Source organism: Megascapheus bottae, chromosome 10 (genome assembly GCF_031878675.1).
Source record: "Megascapheus bottae isolate mThoBot1 chromosome 10, mThoBot2.hap1, whole genome shotgun sequence".
NCBI classification, from domain to species: domain Eukaryota; kingdom Metazoa; phylum Chordata; class Mammalia; order Rodentia; family Geomyidae; genus Megascapheus; species Megascapheus bottae.
In genome coordinates, this window is record NC_143518.1 from 28,695,640 (window position 1) to 28,714,463 (window position 18,824).

Consider the following 18,824-nt stretch of genomic DNA (forward strand, 5'->3'; position numbering starts at 1 on the left):
CCTAGAGACAACACTTGCAGACACACAGGCAGCACCAGGGCAACTGGGTGTAGGCATTGTTTCCAGATCAGACACCGGGCTCATTGCTCAGTCTGGATGTTTTCCTACTTTCATGCTAGCATTGTTCTGTTTTGCTAGGAAGGTTATAACCTTCCAGAACTAGGTTTAATCAACTATTCTCAGAATTGTAAGATGCTTTAGGAGGGCTTTGCAAAGGCTCTAAGTTAGAGGAAATATTGTAGTCATATTGACATCTAGTTCTGCTTATAATATTTGAATATAGGACTTAGTGTAGAACCTTGCCTGCCCTATGATGCACAAAGCCCTGGGTTCCAGTTCCAATACAAAAAAATAGCACCGAAGAGTTTGTACTATTTGGATTCCATCATTTTTCAGTGGAATGTGCACCTGCTGTCTTATGGGATGACCACCTGCTGGGCTCTCATGATAAGTCAGGCTCATTAGCTTCTCATTTAATTTCTCGGAGTCCATGCTCAGTTATGGGTTGGGAGGTACAAGGGCTGGCCTCCTTTCCTAAACACATTCGTCTTTACCTACTAAAAAATGAAAGTTAAGAGAATAATGTGAATGGTGTTCGTGATTCTTGATTATTAACCTGGATGAACTAAGAGATTCATAAAGTATATCTCTGGGTGGGTTAGCGAGGGCATTAATTGGGAGATGAAGACCCATCCTGAATGTGGTTGGCACCATCCAACGGGCTATGGTAAAACAGAATACAAGGGGATGAACAAGGCCAATAGCCCAAACGCCTTTCTCTGCTTTCTGTCTGTCATGAGGCTTTGTTCTGTCATTCCCTTCTGCTATGATGTTTTGCCTCATCACAGGTGCACAACCATAGAACAATCTGACCATGGACCGGAGACTCTGAAGCTGTGAGTCAAAGAAAATCCTTCCTTCCTTAAGCCTAGCTTATCAGCTATTTTTTTTTTCACTGTAAAGAAAAAGCTAACACAATGTACATGCTCTCATTTTGAGGCCAACTATTCTCCAGTGTATAATCAGAGCACATGAAGAAATGGTTTACATAGCTCACTGAACTTTGTTCATTTATTCATTTACTATAGATTTTTGGTCATTTACCGAAAGTCAGGCTGAGTCAGAGCCTGGGAATACAACAAACAGAACGCCCTACATGAAAGCATTACTATGATGTCCAAAATGATTCCCATCATAAAACAAAAAAATCAGAAACAGTAACTGTAAGTAAAACCAGATAATGGTGAGCATCACGTATTAGAATGTGTTTCTATGTAACTAGTTCTTCCGTACATTTTCCGTGTTGTTGCTTGTATCATTGTCTGTATAGGAGCATAGGACCTGCTAAAGTAGGTAGAGTCCATGGTCAGTTAAAGCAATGGCTGTGTGGTAGCCAGAAACTTTGCACTCAGACTGACATGGGTTTGAGATCTAGTTCTACTGATCATCAAATTTTGGGAAAGTTATTTAAACTTTATAAACTTCAGTGTACTCCCCAGTTTCTTTTAAAACTGGGGACACATGATAAAATGACATGATTTGTTTAAGTTTTTGGCCCAGCATTTGATGTTGAAGTAAGTGGCCAATTAATGGCAGTTGCTAGATTATTAATTACAAATATTGTTCACATAGGGTAACTGGCAAAATGAAGTATCTGTGTAGGGTATAGTTCATGCAGTGAAGGAACAAGTGAAATATAAAGACCAACAGACTTGGATTAATTCGAGAAAAATGTGTGCCAGGGAGAAATCTAGATAGGGAACCTAAAAATTTGCCAGAATTTGTATATAAAATTTCAATTTAAGAATCCATAACATCTTTGTATTCAGGGAGTAATCCTATTTTAAGAAGAGGAGCTAATTCATAAGACATACTACCCTAGTGCTAAGTTAGATTAGCTATTCAACCTTGTCCCTGGATTACATCTCTGAAGATTAAGTCCCTACCTTAAGAGGCATACTTTTAAAAGTGACTCCCCCATTAATCCAGGTTACTATGCCAAGTATCTAATAAAGTAGCAATGTAGGTACTGCTGAGAAAAGCCCTTTGCAGATTGAATTAAAATTACTAGCTAGCTAAATTTATAACAAGAATATTTTTTTATTATCTGGGTAAACTTAATGCAATCCCATGATATTCACAGAAAGGAATACAGAAGTGGTAAGCAGAGGAAAGATGAGGTAGCAGGGGATGCTGGAGAGGTTTGCAGGGACCACAAATTGCTAGTTTGGAAGATGAAATGGACACAAGTCTAGTCCAGTCAAAAAGTTCCTGAACGAAGACCCGGGTTCGATTTTTCGGTCCCACATACATAGAAAAAAGCCAGAAACGGTGCTGTGGCTCAAGTGGTAGTGCGTTCCTGAGACTCCATTTCAACAAATAGCTGGGTATGGTGGTGCACACCTGAAATTTACAATGTTGGAGAAGTAATGTACTCACTTCCTTGTGAATGATTGAATTATAATCCCTCTGTACAGCACCCTGACAATAAAGTAAAAAATTTTAAAGAGATGCATTATGGGCCAGGAGTTTGGCATAGTGGTAGAGTGCTTGCCTAGCATGCACGAAAACCCATGTTCGATTCCTTGGGACCACATAGAAAAAGCCAGAGGTGGTGCGGTGGCTCAAGTGGTAGAGTGCTAGCCTTGAGAAAGTCCATGGACGGTGCTCAGGCTCTGAGTTCAAGCCCCAGGGCTGGCAAAAAAATACATTGTTTTCATAAAAAAAGAGTTGAAATGGAGTCTTGTGACAGGAAGTAGAAACAGGAGGATCATAGCCCTCATAGTCACAACCACTTTGAACAATCTTGGAAGGAGATTCATTCAATTTGAACCCAATCTATTCATAAGAATTTTTTTGTTGCTTATACCACTAACTTTGGAATAAAGTGCTAAGGCAATGATAGAAAATGAATAAGCTTACCATGACCCCCACACAGCATATACATATCTGCATATGCTAAATGCAATTGCTTGAAATAATTGGCATATTCGGATGATTTTCTCTGGCCTCTAGAATCCAACTCAAAGCACAGGAGAGTGAATTATGCCCTTTAGGGAGAAGACCTAATCCAGTGATGGTTGACTCCAGCTCTCCTGCCTCTCTTTGGGATTTTCTGGAGTGTTCTGCACCTTCGCCTGGAATTCCCTAATAAAAATGTCTCCTGGCAGGGCCGGGAGTTTGGCCTAGTGGTAGCTTGCTTGCCTTGCATGCATGAAGACACAGGTTCAATTCCTCGGTACCACATACATAGAAAAAAGCTGGAAGTGGTGCTGAGGCTCAAGTGGTAGAGCTCTAGCCTTGAGAAAGTCCAAGGACAGTGCTCAGGCCCTGAGCTCAAGCCCAGGACTGGCCTCCCCCCCTGTTCTTCAGGTTGGCTTGTCTATTAACATACCCCTGTTTGGTACCTTACTTTCCCTTCTCCCTTCTTCATACCTCTACAGTTTCTAGGTAGCATCTCCTAAGGAAATAATTTGTACCACATCTATGGTGACTCAAGATCCTTTTCAGAAATACACTGTCCTCAGACACTAAGCTTACGGAGTCAAAATTGTTCTAGCATGATCTCTCTGTAAACATTAAAGTGTACTGCCCCACAGATATCAAAAGGAACATGAATGCTAGGGTAATACATGTATGGAATGGAATCCCAGCTTTATCATTAATTAACTAAAAAATGCAGATTGTTTAACCTATCTCTGTCTCCATTTTATCCTCTAGAAAAATAAAGTTAATGCCTACTTTCCATTTTGTGATGTTTGCTTAAAGCAATGTATATAAAGCACTTGGCTCACAGCTGGCATTCTCTATGTAGTATCTATTAGGAATTTTTTTGTCAGTGGTGGGACTTGGACTCTGGGCCTGGGCACTGTCCCTGAGCTCTTCAGCTCAAGGCTACTACTCTACCCCTTAAGCCTCAGCACCATTTCCAATTTTCTAGTGGTTAATTGGAGAAAAGAGTCTCACCGTCTTTAGTGCCTAGGCTGGCTTTGAACTGTGATCCTTAGATCTCAGCCTCCTGAGTAGTTAGGAGTGTAGGAAGCCATCAAGCTGGCTATTAGGAATTTAAAATAAATTCTTTTAAAAAACTTCATTGTAAAGGTGATGTACAGAGAGGTTACAGTTATATATGTAAGATAAGGAGTACATTTCTTGTTGAGCATTGTTGCCCCTTCCCTTGTTTTTCCTCCATTTTCCCTTCCCTTTACCCACCCCCCCCCCGAAGTTATAAAAATCATTCACAACATAGTGTCTTGTGAGTATCACTGTTACATTGGTTCACTCTTTGTCCCCTGTCTCACCATTTTGTTGTTCCCCTTTTCTTCCGTAAAGGAGAAAAAAAAGAAAGAAGAAAGAAATAACTTCACATGGTACATTAAAAACAGCAACAATAAAGAAAACCCTCTTGTTTTGTTTCTTGGAGTTCATTTCACTAAGCCTCATCTTATATGGTCATATGTATGTATTACTGAGTTATTGTGATCCTCTTCTAGGACTATACTAATTGTTTTTGCCAGTCCCGGGGCTTGAACTCAGGGCCTGAGCACTGTCCTTGGGCTTTCCTCAAGGTTAGAGCTCTGTCACTTGAGCCACAGCACCACTTCTGGATTTTCTATGTAAATGATACCAAGGAATTGACCCCCCGGTTTTCTTGCATGGTAGGCAAGCACTCTACCACTAGGCCAAACTCCTGGCCCCAGAACCTATGTTTCTTTGGGTCTGCCTAACTTCACCTAATATTATTTTTTCCGTCTTTCCATTTCCTGATGAATGGAGCAATGACATTCTTTCTGATGGAAGCATAGAATTCCATTGTATATAAATACCACATCTTCTTGGTCCATTCATTTACTGAGGGGCATCTGGGTTATATGGAATCTCTATGTTTAGTCTTTTGAAGAGCCTCCATATTGCTTTCCAGAGTGTTTGAACAAGTTTACACTCCCACCAACAGTGTATTAATGTTCCCTTTTGGCCATATCCCTGCCAGTATTTGTGGTTATTAGATTTCTTGATCATGGCCATTCTAAATGGAGTGAGGTGGAATCTCAATGTTGTTTTAATTTGCATTTCTTTTATGGCCAGAGGTGTCGGGCATTTCTTCATGTGTCTATTGGCCATTCTTATTTCCTCTTCAAAGAAGTCTCGCTTTAATTCTTTAGCTCACTTATTAATGGGATGGTTGTTTCTTTGAGAATTTGTTAGTGAGGGGATTTAATTTTTAGAGCTTTCTTCCTTTCTTTTCACCAATGGCTGGAAACAATTTGCATGTCTGTTTTCCTAACTATAGGGGAAGCACAATGGCAATGCACAGGGGTATACTGGTTGTCTCCAGTGACATGGGAAACACAAATAGGAGGATCACAGTCCCTGGACATAAAGAAAGACCCTACAGAGAAATAATCAAGGTAAAAAAGTGCTAGAGGTGTGATTCATGAAGTAGAATGTCTATCTTGCAAGCTCAAAGTCTTGAGATCAATCTCTAATGCAACAAAAAGTGTCTTTCTCCCTATATTTGTCATTATGTCATAATATGACAGCTAATTGCAGGAATAATATGTCAAGACAGCCAGGTGTACTTCAGGTTCTTAAAGTGGCAAAGAAGAGTGCTCCACTTCCTAGAGTTAGTTAGTGAAAAATAAATATGTCACGTGTTAAACTGCGGCATTTAAAAATTCATTTTATTAAGCCAGGGCACTCATGTCCAAATAGAAAATGCTTACCTAATCAACTGTATCCATTTCTGAATTATAAAGACAGCTAGAAAATTCAGGTTGTGCCAGGAGTTTGGCCTAGTGGTTAAAGTGCTTGCCTAGCATGCATGAAGACCGGGTTGGATTCCTCGGTACCACATACATAGAAAAAAGTCGGAAGTGGTGCTGAGGCTCAAGTGGTAGAGCTCTAGCCTTGAGAAAGTCCAAGGACAGTGCTCAGGCCCTGAGCTCAAGCCCAGGACTGGCAAAAAAAAAAAAAAAGAAAATTCAGGTTGTTTCTGATTTTTTTTAAGTTTTAGATAAGTTTTTTTTTTTTTAAAAATGACCTTTTTTTCTTCACCCTTTGGTGTCCTTTAGGAGTCAGTCAGAATTGTTGCATTTTTTCCCCACACAGGATAAAAATCAAAGCTGTATTATTAAAAGTGACGAGGCTGGAATTTTTCTGATGTGAGGTCCTAAGAACACTGTTAATAATAGAAACATTTGACTTGAAACAAAGCCAGGGAGCTTCTTTAAATCTTGGACACTTCTATATTCTTTTTTTGTTTGTTTTTAATTCCCCTCCTATTACAAGCCTGGAAACATTCTCCTAATGAACCAACCCACCCTGCCTTTTTCTTCCGCTTTGGCAATTCACCAGAACAGCCCATTTTGTAAAGATATTCCTATTTGTTAGTCCATAAATCCCCAAACAGAAAACGGAAGCTTTACAATTAGGTGCTGCCAAACAGGAAGCAAATTAAAATTGAAAATCTCAGATCATCTTGCAAGCCACTAAAGTTGAACTACCGGAATTGTGAGTCCCATTAAATCACAGGAGAATAAGGAATTTGTGCAAATTCCTTAGAGAGTATTCCCTTTTGTTGGTCAAAAACTGTTTACTTTCTTATGGGGGAGAATTTAAAACATAACTCTACCTGTTCCTTACTTTTGTCCAACATTGTCACAAATAGGTCCTTCATCTTTCTAGCTCCCATAGAGAGGGTGCTAGTATTAACTGCAGTGAAATTTAGATCAAAATTCATGTGCTTTGTATATATGAGCACCAACCATGGGGTCTATTCACATTTCCTCCAAATCACGTGGCCAAGGGTCAATAGATATCAAAGATGGTAGGATTTGGTCATTTGCGTTAGAATCACCGGAAAACCATTTAAGTGCCAATTCCTGGGATAATCTTGATTTATAGAGTCAAAGGAAGTACTAATCCTGAAGAACAGGCATTTATAAATGAGAGTCTCAGGTAATTGTTTATGCGAGTGCTGGGGCTCAAACCCAGGGTCTGGGCATTGTCCTTGGACACTGTTTGTTCAAGGCTAGCACTCTGCCACTTGAGCCACAGCGTCACTTCCAGCTTTTTCTGAGTATGTGGTAATGAGGAATTGAACCCAGGGCTTCACGCATGCTCAGCAAGCACTCTCCTGACCCCCAGATAACTGTTCTTTATTCCAGAGTCTGAGGCACCTCAGTTATTCCCGAGGTTTGGAGAACAGCATCCTGAGTCTCTATTACACCCAGATGTTTCAGAATAACTATGAATTGCCAACAGAGTGAGTATGCATTTCTGGAAAATACATTTAGAAGGAACCAGACCATTTTTTCATGATACATACTTTTTCTTTCTATCAAAGAATGCCATTCCATGCTATCATACATATTCATTTTCTCTCACAATTCTGGGTATGCAAGAGCTATGCTTGTATTTGTTTCCTTTAACAATCTTGGGTATGAAAGAAATATGTTTGTACTCTACACAGGAGACTGAATCTTACTCCAGATTTCCTCTTTTTAAATCTCTGTAAAGTGAGTAACATGTTAGAAGAGCAGACATTTTTGTGGAATTAGATATACCAAGCTTTTTAAAAATAAACCCTTCACTAGAGGGAGGAGAGTAGATACCCTCCCCCCCCTGCAGGCAGCAGGAGGCCACCAGATCGCCCCACTATCATCAGTTCTGAGACTTGCTCAAAAACCATAAACTGACCACCTACATCCAATCTGTTGCCATGTGCCATTACAGCCAGTGCTACTTTTTATCACACTTAACAATCCCAAGTCCACAGGGTGAACTTGGGTAAAATTCTAACGTGTGTCTTAGGAACCTTTATATCCTCTTTCTGGCTCCTTCTCTTCCAAAGTTATACCTTTACTGGAAGGGTGAGGATGAGTAGACTCGAGCAGAGAAAGCATTTAGTTCAAGGGTATGGAGAGGAGGACAAAGGACTTCTAGGAAATAGATGATGAGACTGGGAGTGTGGCGCCTCAGAGAGGAAATAGCCAGTCCTGGCTCATGTGTCTATGATTACACTTCTTTCCTTTTCTTTTTCTTGGTGGAATACATTTAGGAGATGACTCCCATTAAACGGAGAAGATGGTTGAGGAGGGGCATCCATGGGTGGGCAGCAGGTTAAGAACTGAGTAGGGGGAGTGAGAACAGATTAGTGAAGATGGAGCCTTCAGAGCTTGGAAGACTCCATGTGGCCTTGACACAGCTCTCATCAGCCAGTTTCCTGGAGGAAAGTTGGAATTATTTGGAGGGTGAATACTATTCAGTACCAAAGCTATTCAGATCTCACTCTTAATTTTTCTTGAACTCATTTTCTTGAACTCCCTAGCCCCAAGGAATGAGTGTCACATCTCCACATGTCTGTTTCTACATATCTGTATCGGTGTCTATATATCCGTATCTGTTTTTTTGCCAGTCCTGGGGAATGAACTCAGAGCCTGAGCACTGTCCTTGGGCTTTCCTGAAGGCTAGAGCTCTACCACTTGAGCCACAGCACCACTTCTGGCTTTTCTATGTATATGGTACTGAGGAACGGAACCCCGGGTCTTTGTGCATTCTAGGCAAGCACTCTACCACTAGGCCAAACTCCTGGCCCCTATATGTCTGTATCTTTCTATGACCTTTATTTCATAATCTATTCTATTCCTTTCCCTGATCTTTCCTTCTGGTATTGAATTGTCTTCCTCGGGCTTTCTTATTATAAATTCAGAACAATCATTTCTCCCTTTCTTTCACCTTGGGCAGAACTTGCTTTCCAATCATTCTGTGGAGAAAAATGACTTAGTGTCAACAATTCCTTCTATGCAAAGCTAAGCCTGCCTTGCTTGTTCTTTGTTTTTGTTTTTATCTCTGAGGACTCCATGTTTCTCGGGGACCAAGGTCTCTTCTCATTTGTACCCTTTCCCTGGGTCTCCTTCTTGCCCTCAGGTTTCAAGATTCCTGAAAATGGAGTGCTGTGATGGTTAAGGGGCACTGAGGAAAAAGGAATCTCATTTTATGACATAAAAACAAAATAAAATCACAATTTGGAGCAGCAGCTTAGAGAATGGGTGTGGAAGAAAATTTCCTGGGTCTGAAATACTAAGCCCTGTGCTTTTCTTCTTCTTCTTTTTTTTAAATCATTGTGGACATTCCCAGGAAATTTTTTGGATGTTGTAAAGGATTTCCTCTTCAAGAGACTTTGATAGCGTCAGCCTTTTCCAGGAAGCAAACGCTCCAATAAAAGGGCTCCAGGAGAGCTGGACTACTCAGGGATCCTTGGCTGAATTCACATCAAAACTGCTGGGACAGGACACAAAAGCAGCAGACACACCTGAGAAACTGGTGCGCTAGCAGCCAACTGACAAAAACGGGAAGTACAGAAGAACCCTTTACCATACTGATTTTGGTCACAAAACAGATTTTTCAAGGTAAAGAGATACGTTAAGAAAAAAATAACCCTTCTCATAAAAATAGCTGTGTCAGCCTTATTGCATTATAGTTAAAAACCTGTCTTTTCTCTCCATGACTAAACAATAAAGCCTTACATTTTGTAAATGTCTTTGAATGACAGATGTGGCATTGGAAGTCTGTGAGTACTAGTTTATGGGGTATTTCCTTTAATAATCAATATTTCACTTGTACTTTCTCTCCCCAGAAAAGCATCTCAAGCTTAACCCTTGGTTGAAGATTCCTCTCAGAGTCATGATTGCCTCACACTTTATCTCCATTCTCACTTTGGGTAAGTCAATATCATTAGACACACCAGGATCTTCCCACTATGGACATTTAAGACTAGCATGCCTTCCTTGCATGTGGGACTGTCCTTTGTAGGATATTTGGTCACACCTCTCTGACCACTATCTGCTGTCTTGTGTTAGGAACAGTTTACTTTGCCTCTCAGAGATTTAGTTACATTATGTCTTCATGTATTGATTATTAGTACCCTATTTAGTCAAGATAAGGATTCAATCAATACGTGGTTCTCTTTGGTGACACACAGTAAGGACCCCAGTCCTTCATTGAACTGGTTTTATTCTACTGTAAGGTGGGTATACTACCCGATGACAGAAGACAATAAAGAACCTTTGTATGGATAATGGCAACAGAGAAACAATAAATACTAGTTCATTCCAGTGTTTTTCTTCTTACTTTTGAAAAACTGATAAAGCTTGAATCATTCCAAAGGCCACCATATGTATGTGTAGATACATATATATATTATATATATACATACATACACATATACATTACAAAGACAAGAAAGTTAAACCACTGCAGAAGTAAACTCTACCATTCCCATTCTCCTCTGCTGTCCTATAGTGTTTCTCATTGAAGGAAGTGGATCCTGGACTTACCACACCTCCACAGAACTTCTGACTTACGATGAAGCGAGTGCTTACTGTCAGCAAAGGTATACACATCTGGTGGCCATTCAAAATAAAGAAGAGATTGAGTACCTAAACTCCACATTGAGCTTTTCACCAACTTACTACTGGATTGGAATCAGAAAAGTAAACGGCGTGTGGATCTGGGTAGGGACCCAGAAGCCTCTGACTGAAGAAGCCAAGAACTGGGCTCCAGGTGAACCAAACAACAAACAAAGCAATGAGGACTGCGTGGAGATCTACATCAAGAGAAATAATGATTCAGGAAGGTGGAATGATGAGAGATGCAGCAAAAAGAAGCTAGCCTTGTGCTATACAGGTAGGAAGTTTGAGGCGGCAGGTGGCGGGGTGAGTAGTTTCAGCATTTGACTAGTTGGTCAAATTTATAGTGTACCACAATTGTTTCTACTCTGGTTAGTTTATATTTTAAAACATACAACTTTATCTATCTATCTATCTATTTATCATCTATTTTTTAATCCTGGGACTTGAACTCAGGCCTGGGCACTGTTCCTGAGCTTCCCAAGGCTAGCACTCCATTATTTGAGCTACAGTACCATTTCCAGATTTTTTTTTCTTTTTATGGGGTACTGAGGAATCAAACCCAGGGCTACATGCATGCTAGGCAAGCACCCTATCAATAAGCCACATTCCCAGCTATACACATGCAACTGTAACTGCTGTGGTATCCTTTCTAACTTCATGTGAATGTAGGCAGGATTGTATGTGCATTGTGTATATGTGTGTGTGTGTGTGTGTGTGTGTGTGTGTGTGTGTGTGTTTGTGCATCTATGTAGTTTTACTGGTATAGAGAATACCTATAAACACATGCATCTGTGGTAGGGGAAATGTCTTTAGAGCTGTGATAAAAATGATTTTTTTCTGCTTGCTGCCAGCAAAAGCTGCTCTCTTGTCTGTGTATTAACCTTACGTATAAAAGAGAGAAACCTCACAACCAAGCTGGCATTTTGTATAAAGCCCTTTGGTCGAACTCATGAACACATGGATGATACATTTGTTGCACTCCTAAAGTAACTCATGGTAAACACCCTAACAGTTGCCCTCATCTTGGACTGTCCTTTCTGCAGCTGCCTGTACCGAAGCATCATGCAGTGGCCATGGCCAATGCATAGAGACCATCAATAACCACACCTGCAAGTGTGACCCTGGCTTCCGTGGATTCAAGTGTGAGCAAGGTAAATCTTGTTCTTACCTCATCCTTCTCTGGAGGGGGTAGCACCATCTCATGTTCTAGCCGTCTTGAGTGCCTGCCTTCCCATCACTGGATCATAATGGTACAATAAGGTATCGGAGAGCTGAGCCTATGTAGTCAGCCCATTCTAAGGGTCATGGCACAGATTCACTATTTGCTATTTTATGACACCTTGACCAGGCACATTTATGGAACCACCACTGTGCATGGGGACCGCCATGGAGCAGAAAATCATCATATGGCCCAGGATGGTAGTTAAACTCTCTAGGTGGCAGAGTGAAATGAAGATGGTAATAATTGACTTACAGCACCATGGTGCCAGGCTCACAGGAAGCATTCAGGAAGCTGTAGTTAGAATTCCCAGGGGTCTACTCACATTGGCAGGTGAGGGATGAGCATGAATCACTTGTAATCTTCTTCCAGTTGTGATGTGTGAAGCTCAGGAGCATCCTGAGTATGGAATCCTGAACTGCACTGGCCCTTTCGGGAGCCATGGCTATAGTTCCTCCTGCTCCGTCCGCTGTGAAAGGGGCTATGAGCCCAGCAGTCCTGAGACTCCACAGTGCATGTCTTCTGGGGAATGGAGCGCTCCTCCTCTAGCTTGCAATGGTAAGTCCCTCTCCAAATGTGCAGAATGGTCTTGAGCTCACCCCTCATTTCCTAGGTTTCATCCAGTTTGGAGCATCTTCAAACTCCATTGAAAGTTCTTTATATTGTTACCATTAGTAACACTTTATCTCAGTCAATATGTATGGGCCGATTTAAGATCTGTGGGCTTGAGAAAAGCCCTTTCTTGTTTGAAGCAGAATTTTTGAGACTCTGGTGACCCTAAAAGGAGACTGTCATGGGCACAGTGGAGCTGAACTCTATGAGTCTCAATAATATTCTCACCTTTGTTCTCTGTTTATCTTTTCCAAGTAATGGGGCTAAACTAATCCCTGCTAATCAAGCAGTTTCTCTCTTTTCTTGCTCACTGAACCTCACCTTTCGGGAGGACCTTTTGGGTCCTTAAGGTATCACTAGGATAAAAATAAATTGTTTCACTTATGTCTCTATTTTTTTTTATCTCAACCAATTATGAATCTTGGTCAGGAACTCATTATTTTCATCTCAGGCAAATGAGGCACCATTTTTTACTTTGGCCATGCGACTCAGCAGAATCCAAGTAAAAATTAATCAGAAACGATGGAGACCATGATAATAAAGAAGAAAAACTGTGTTGTAGGATTGTCCTAGGACTTTGGGCTCTACTCTTTGAAGGTGGCTTTCTTGCTCTGTGTGAAACTTCAATTCAACCAGGGGGAAAAATGTCATCTTTCATTAAAACTCACAGTGCTATTTCTACTTCCCAGTGGTTGAATGTGATGCTTTGACCAATCCTGCCAATGGGGTCAGAAACTGTTCCCAAGGTCCTGGAAGCTCCCCATGGAACACAACCTGTACCTTCGACTGTGAGGAAGGGTATGAGGTTCTGGGTTCTGCGACACTCACATGTACCTCATCTGGACACTGGGACCACGAGGAGCCAGTGTGTAAAGGTAGTTCATGTTCCTCAACTTGGAACTATTGTACACATTTCTCTTCCTCCACCGCCTCTCAAAATGGGAAAGCCAGATTTCTGTTTTTTTAAAAAATATATATATTATAAAGGCGATGAACAGGGGCACATTTCTTAATACGAATGTATACGTGTGTTACAGCTGTGGCATGTGGTGCCCCCCACCATCCTCAACATGGCTTTTGGAGCTGTACAAACTCCAGCGATGGAGGGTTCACCTTCAACTCATCCTGCACCTTGACCTGTAAGGAGGGCTTCACCTTGCAAGGGCCAGCCAAGGTCGAATGCACTACCCAAGGGCAATGGACAAAACCAAGCCCAGTGTGTGAAGGTGAGCCTAAGATGCCCTACTCTGCACTTTTTTTTTTTTTTTGCCAGTCCTGGGCTTGAGCTCAGGGCCTGAGCACTGTCCTTGGAATTTCTCAAGGCTAGAGCTCTACCACTTGAGCCTCAGCATCATTTCTGGCTTTTTTCTATGTATGTGGTACCGAGGAATCAAACCCGGGTCTTCATGCATACTAGGCAAGCACTTTAACCACTAGGCCAAATTCCCGGCCCCCCTACTCTGCACTTCTATTTTCTTTCCTTCTTTCTTTCTTTCTTTCTTTCTTTCTTTCTTTCTTTCTTTCTCTCTTTCTTTCTCTCTTTCTTTCTCTCTTTCTTTCTTTCTTCAGTCAAGGGCTTGAACTCAGGGTCTGAACACTGTTATAGGGCTTTCTTAAGGCTAGAACCACTTCTGTTTTTTTTTTTTTTTCTAGGTATGCGGTAGGAGGAATTGAACCCAGGTCTTCATTCATGCTAGGCAAGCTCTCTACCTCTAGGCCAAACTCCCAGCCCTCTCCTCTCTGTACTTTTGTTTCTAGAATAGCAATAATGTTCTACCTCGCGCACTAAAATGAACCCTGAATCCAGATGTCCACTTTAAGTATAGATAGCGGATTTGATGGGCCACATTAATTTCTTAGAGATTCATATAAAAAAACAATATTTGGTCAGGAAAAGGACTGAATGTAACATAAGTGAATCAATCCTATGCTGGTTTTAAAATACTGGTAGGTATATAGATTTTAATTTACAGACATTGAACAAAATAGAGTTATGTTCTTTTGTTTTTTGGTTGTTTTTTTGGTTTTTGTTTTTTTTCAGAATGGGTTTGGAGTCAGGGCCTTGAGCTGGGTAGTTTGTCCTATCTATCACTTGCGCAGCTGGGCTTTTTTTTTTTTTTTTTAATTGTTTTTGCTTTTTTGGGGACCAGGATTTAAACTCAGGGTTTTAAGCTTTGTTCTATTTGTTTTCTCAGCTGACACTGTATTGTTTGAGTCACACTTGCAGCCTGCTTTTTGATGGTTCTTTTTGAAAATGAAGTCTCATGGACCTTTCAGTCCAGGATGGCTTTGAACCACAATCTTCTGGATCTCAGCCTCCTGAGTAATGAGTCTAACAGGCATATACCAACAGTACCCAGCCAAATTCTCAATTGAAGGAGGAAAAATCACATTAAAAATTTTCACAGGCTGGGAGTTTGGCCTAGTGGTAGAGTGCATGTCTAGCATGCTCTCAGACCTGGGTTCAATTCCTTGGTACCACATACATAGAAAAAGGCTAGAAATGGTGCTGTGACTCAAGTGGTAGAGTTCTAGCCTTGAGAAAAGTCAGTGTTCAGGCTTTGAGTTCAAGCCCCAGGACTGGCAAAAAATGTTTTCACATTTTGAGTTTTGAAAGCATTTGTGAATCTCAAAGTATTATTGTCTTTTTCTTTTGAAAAAACATTTTTTTGTGTGGGTTATGGGGCTTGAACTCACCCTGGGCACTGTCCCTGAGCTCTTCAGCTGAAGGCTACCCTCCTACCTTTGAGCCAAGCCCCACTTCCAGTTTTCTAGAGGTTAGTTGGAGATAAGAGTCTCAGGTCCTTTAGTGCCTATGCTGGCTTTGAACCTTGATCCACAGATCTCAGCCTCCTGTAGCTAAGGATGACAGGCGTGAGCCACCTCGCCCAGCTCTCTTTTGAATTTTGTAACTAGCTATGAGGTGACTATCCCGTGATCATTTTGATACATACAACATTGAATTAAAGCAAGAGCATAGCTAGTGAAAAAAATACTTTTTATTATCAGCTTACATCATCAGGCACTCTCTTCAGGTGTGAGACAGAGTACTTATTGAGAGCAAAAGCTACCATCCCAGAACCAAGCTACCAAGCATGCCAACTTCTTCTTTTCCTTCCATTTGGAAACCACCTGGAAGTAGCTTCGTGGCTGCCTAAATTTCCTTAACTTTATGTTTCTGTGAATGTCACAGGGATCAAGAACCAATATTCCCTATTAAAGGATGCCCTACAGGGGACTAGGACAGTAAGAATCCCATATAGGAAAATACTGTCTTTGTTTCTGGCCTAGTTGCCTCCATGTACATACTTGCTGCAACATAACATGAACTCCTCTGGAGTTTTCTTCCTGTCTTCTAGCTGTGAACTGTGATGCTGTCTCCAAGCCCCAGAATGGCTTCATGAACTGTACTCACACCCCTACTGGAGAATTTACCCACAAATCCTCTTGTGCCTTCCACTACAAGGAAGGCTTTGAGTTCTACAGAGCAGTGGAACTTGAGTGTACAGCTCAGGGACAGTGGACAGGAAGTGCCCTCTTGCCAAAGTAGAACCAAGTTTTTGATTCTTTGGGTGCAGATCTAATTCCTGATAAGTTTCTGAATTTAAATTGTTCTAAGGAATTTCACTCCAGTTTCTTACATGGCAAGTGCTAAGTGGTACTTAAAGTGACATGGATGGTGATTGGGTTTTTATACCAGTTTTAAGGTTTGGCAGTGGTTTTCTAAGCTCTACCCCTGTAGCCCTCACTTGCAGTGGTACAGTGTGCAAGCCTAGATGTTCTAGGAAAGACAAACATGAACTGCAGCAGGGCTCCAGTATTTGGCACGGTGTGCAATTTCTCGTGTCTGGAAGGATGGACCCTTAGTGGTTCTGAAGCTCTCACCTGTGGTGCCACAGGACTCTGGTCTGGGATGCTGCCTACATGTCAAGGTGATTCACTGATTGTGATCTTCTCAGACAACTGGAAAAGGGACATTTAGAGGAGAAAGAAGGAAAATGGGAGTGAGAGACCGAGGGAATAAGAAGGGACAATATTGGGTGGCAAGTTAGTGTTGTATCTCGAAATTCTAGCCACTAGGTTGGTTTGGGAGAGATGTAAAAGCCCTTTAATGGCTGGTCTCTGTGCCTCATGCACTTGGCTGCACAGCTATTCTGATCCTAGAAATCAATGTACAGACAAATGACAGGACCACAAGATTTTAAGACCAATTGCCCCTTCTGACTACCCTTCTTCCCCTCTTGTTTCCTTAGCCCCTGCAGAGACCAATCTTCCCTTGGTAGCTGGACTTTCTATTGCAGGAACCTCCTTCCTGGCAGTGACTTCATTTCTCTTCTGGTTTCTAAAACGTTTTTGGAAGAAAGGTAAAGGAGTTCCTGAAAATACTCTTAAACATGTTTTTGCAAATTTACCCTCATTTCCCATTGATGAGTCATCTATTGCCTTCTTGCACATTTTAAGTGGAATCTAGAAACCAGTGACTATTTATTGGATGCATACTCATAACCTGCAGCTTAGCAAACTCGTTGGGGAAAGCATTTATAATGCAACTCAACCCAGAAGGAGTTTAGGGATACATAAATGCTAGCTGTGTGAGCACTGCATGACTCTAGGGGATGCTGTTTACAATGAATGACATGTTGTCTTGGAAAAATGCAACAAGATTGCTGTGATGCACGCACCCAGAAATGTGGACAAAATGTTCCCTAAAAACAGATGACTTGTCTGGCATGCGGGAGTATCTCTGCGGAAATATGCAAGCATATCTATCCATACTCATGGTTTAAAACCTTTGAATTATAACCAGATATTTAAACATTAGAAAGATCTCATGAAAAAAATCTTTATTTTTGGATTCTCATGAAAAATTGGAAGAAGAAAATTCTGGCGGACTGGGCCTGTAACTACTTCTTGGTGTTAAAAAGTCATTGGGCCTTTGGATGTTTTTTCTTTTAAAATAAACTTTGTTACTACCAATTTGATATTATATGATCTATGAGATATTGAACTTGCAAACCCTGGTGAATCAAGTCGGATTTTGTTTGAGTTTGCTTAAAAGCCATCAGTCCAAACTGATGTATTTTCTTTCTCTTGCAGCGAAAAAATTTGTACCTGCCAGGTATGTTGCATTCTTGTACAAAGCCTGCCTCTGAACATTCTATGTATTTTTCTCTCTTCATGTGAGAAAATGGTGTTTGATGTAGTATTCTCTGTGTTTCACAGCAGTTGCCAGAGTTTTCAATCACTTGGAAACTATCAAATGCCTTCTGCCATCATACAGGTAAGACTCGAATAAGACAGAATCATGAGAACCTACCATTTGCTAAAGGAAATCCTCACCTTCATAGTAGTTGTTTCTTTCTTTGCAGAAGGAAATGGAGACATGGCTTTCAAGTGCCATTTCATTTTTTTTTGTGGGTCATGGGTCCTGAACTCTGGGTCTTGGCGCTGTCCCTGAGCTCTTCAGCTCAAGGCTTTTGCCCTACCCCTGGAGCCACAGCCCCACTTCCCAGAGCCATTTCATTTTTGAAAGATAATAGCAGTGTGAGTGCATCTTTATGCATATTTATTAGGTACAGTTCTAAACTAGAAATTTTAAGAGATAAAAGCTATTACTCTATGTATTGCCATTCAGAAATAAAAGAAGGCTCACAAGTGAGACAATGTGCCTGGCAAAGTCACTAAGCAATGTACCTGGGATTCACACACAGGCAATTAGGTTCTGAAATCTATGTTTCTAAAGGGTAGTCTGTGCTAGAGGATGCTTTTTATATTACCACACTAGAGGGCAGTGTTCTGATGATATTCCCCCTGTGATCATTTGCAGGAACACAAGTGCTAGCTACTACAGGAACTACAGTGCTACATTGAAGACAAGAGACAGAGCCCCAGTCTTTCTTGTCTGCTGTACTTGCTGCCTTATAGCTGGGACTGTAACTTCGTGGATCAGAAGTCAGTACTCAAGAGACTCAGTACCCAAAGACTCAGTTTTCTCTTTCCTAATCAAGACAGTGTGAGCTAAAGTGTTGGATAAAAGTTATTCTCTTCAAGAAAAATGAAGAGACCAAGGCTCTGGATCTCAGGATTTTTTTTTTGCCAGTGCTGGGCTTGAGCTCAGAGCCTGAGCACTGTGCTTGGACTTTCTCAAGGCTAGAGCTCTACCACCTGAGCCTCAGCACCACTTCTGGCTTTTTTCTATGTATCTGGTACCAAGGAATTGAACCCTGGTCTTTGTGCATCCTAGGCAAGCACTCTACCACTAGGTCAAACTCCCGGCCCTCAGAATTTCTTTTATAACTTGTCCTTGCCTACTTCACTATCACTGTGGTTCAACTACTAATTACATAGTGGTTGTCATAGAGATACCTAACAACTTTCAGGAGTTTAGAGGAAAGAACTTGACCAAAGATACTTTATTTCTAAATTAGAAAAAAAGATGACATTTTTGAGGCCCACAGTCAACTGTACAGCTGGGTTGCCACTGGTGTGAGAAACAAATCTTACTAAATGCTGTGTGCTGGGATTTACCAAGCACCCCATTACAAGGAATAAACGAGTTAAATATTTAGTGTAGTGTATTG

The 18,824-nt window shown here is 41.1% G+C and overlaps 1 protein-coding gene across 1 annotated transcript; it reads left to right on the plus strand.

Annotated features, from left to right (window-relative positions):
• Positions 1-1,039: 1,039 nt before the first annotated feature.
• Sele (selectin E) lies at positions 1,040-18,451 on the plus strand. The gene is given in 18 exon segments (XM_090339784.1): positions 1,040-1,223; positions 4,333-4,458; positions 5,291-5,408; positions 7,167-7,264; positions 9,139-9,410; positions 9,638-9,721; positions 10,303-10,686; positions 11,456-11,563; positions 12,004-12,189; positions 12,933-13,118; positions 13,281-13,469; positions 15,603-15,765; positions 15,767-15,789; positions 15,999-16,175; positions 16,497-16,607; positions 17,341-17,362; positions 17,467-17,524; positions 18,071-18,451. Coding segments are annotated over 13 exon segments (1,659 nt in total). The 5' UTR covers positions 1,040-1,223; positions 4,333-4,458; positions 5,291-5,408; positions 7,167-7,264; positions 9,139-9,410; positions 9,638-9,684; the 3' UTR covers positions 18,086-18,451.
• The last annotated feature ends 373 nt before the right edge of the window (positions 18,452-18,824 follow it).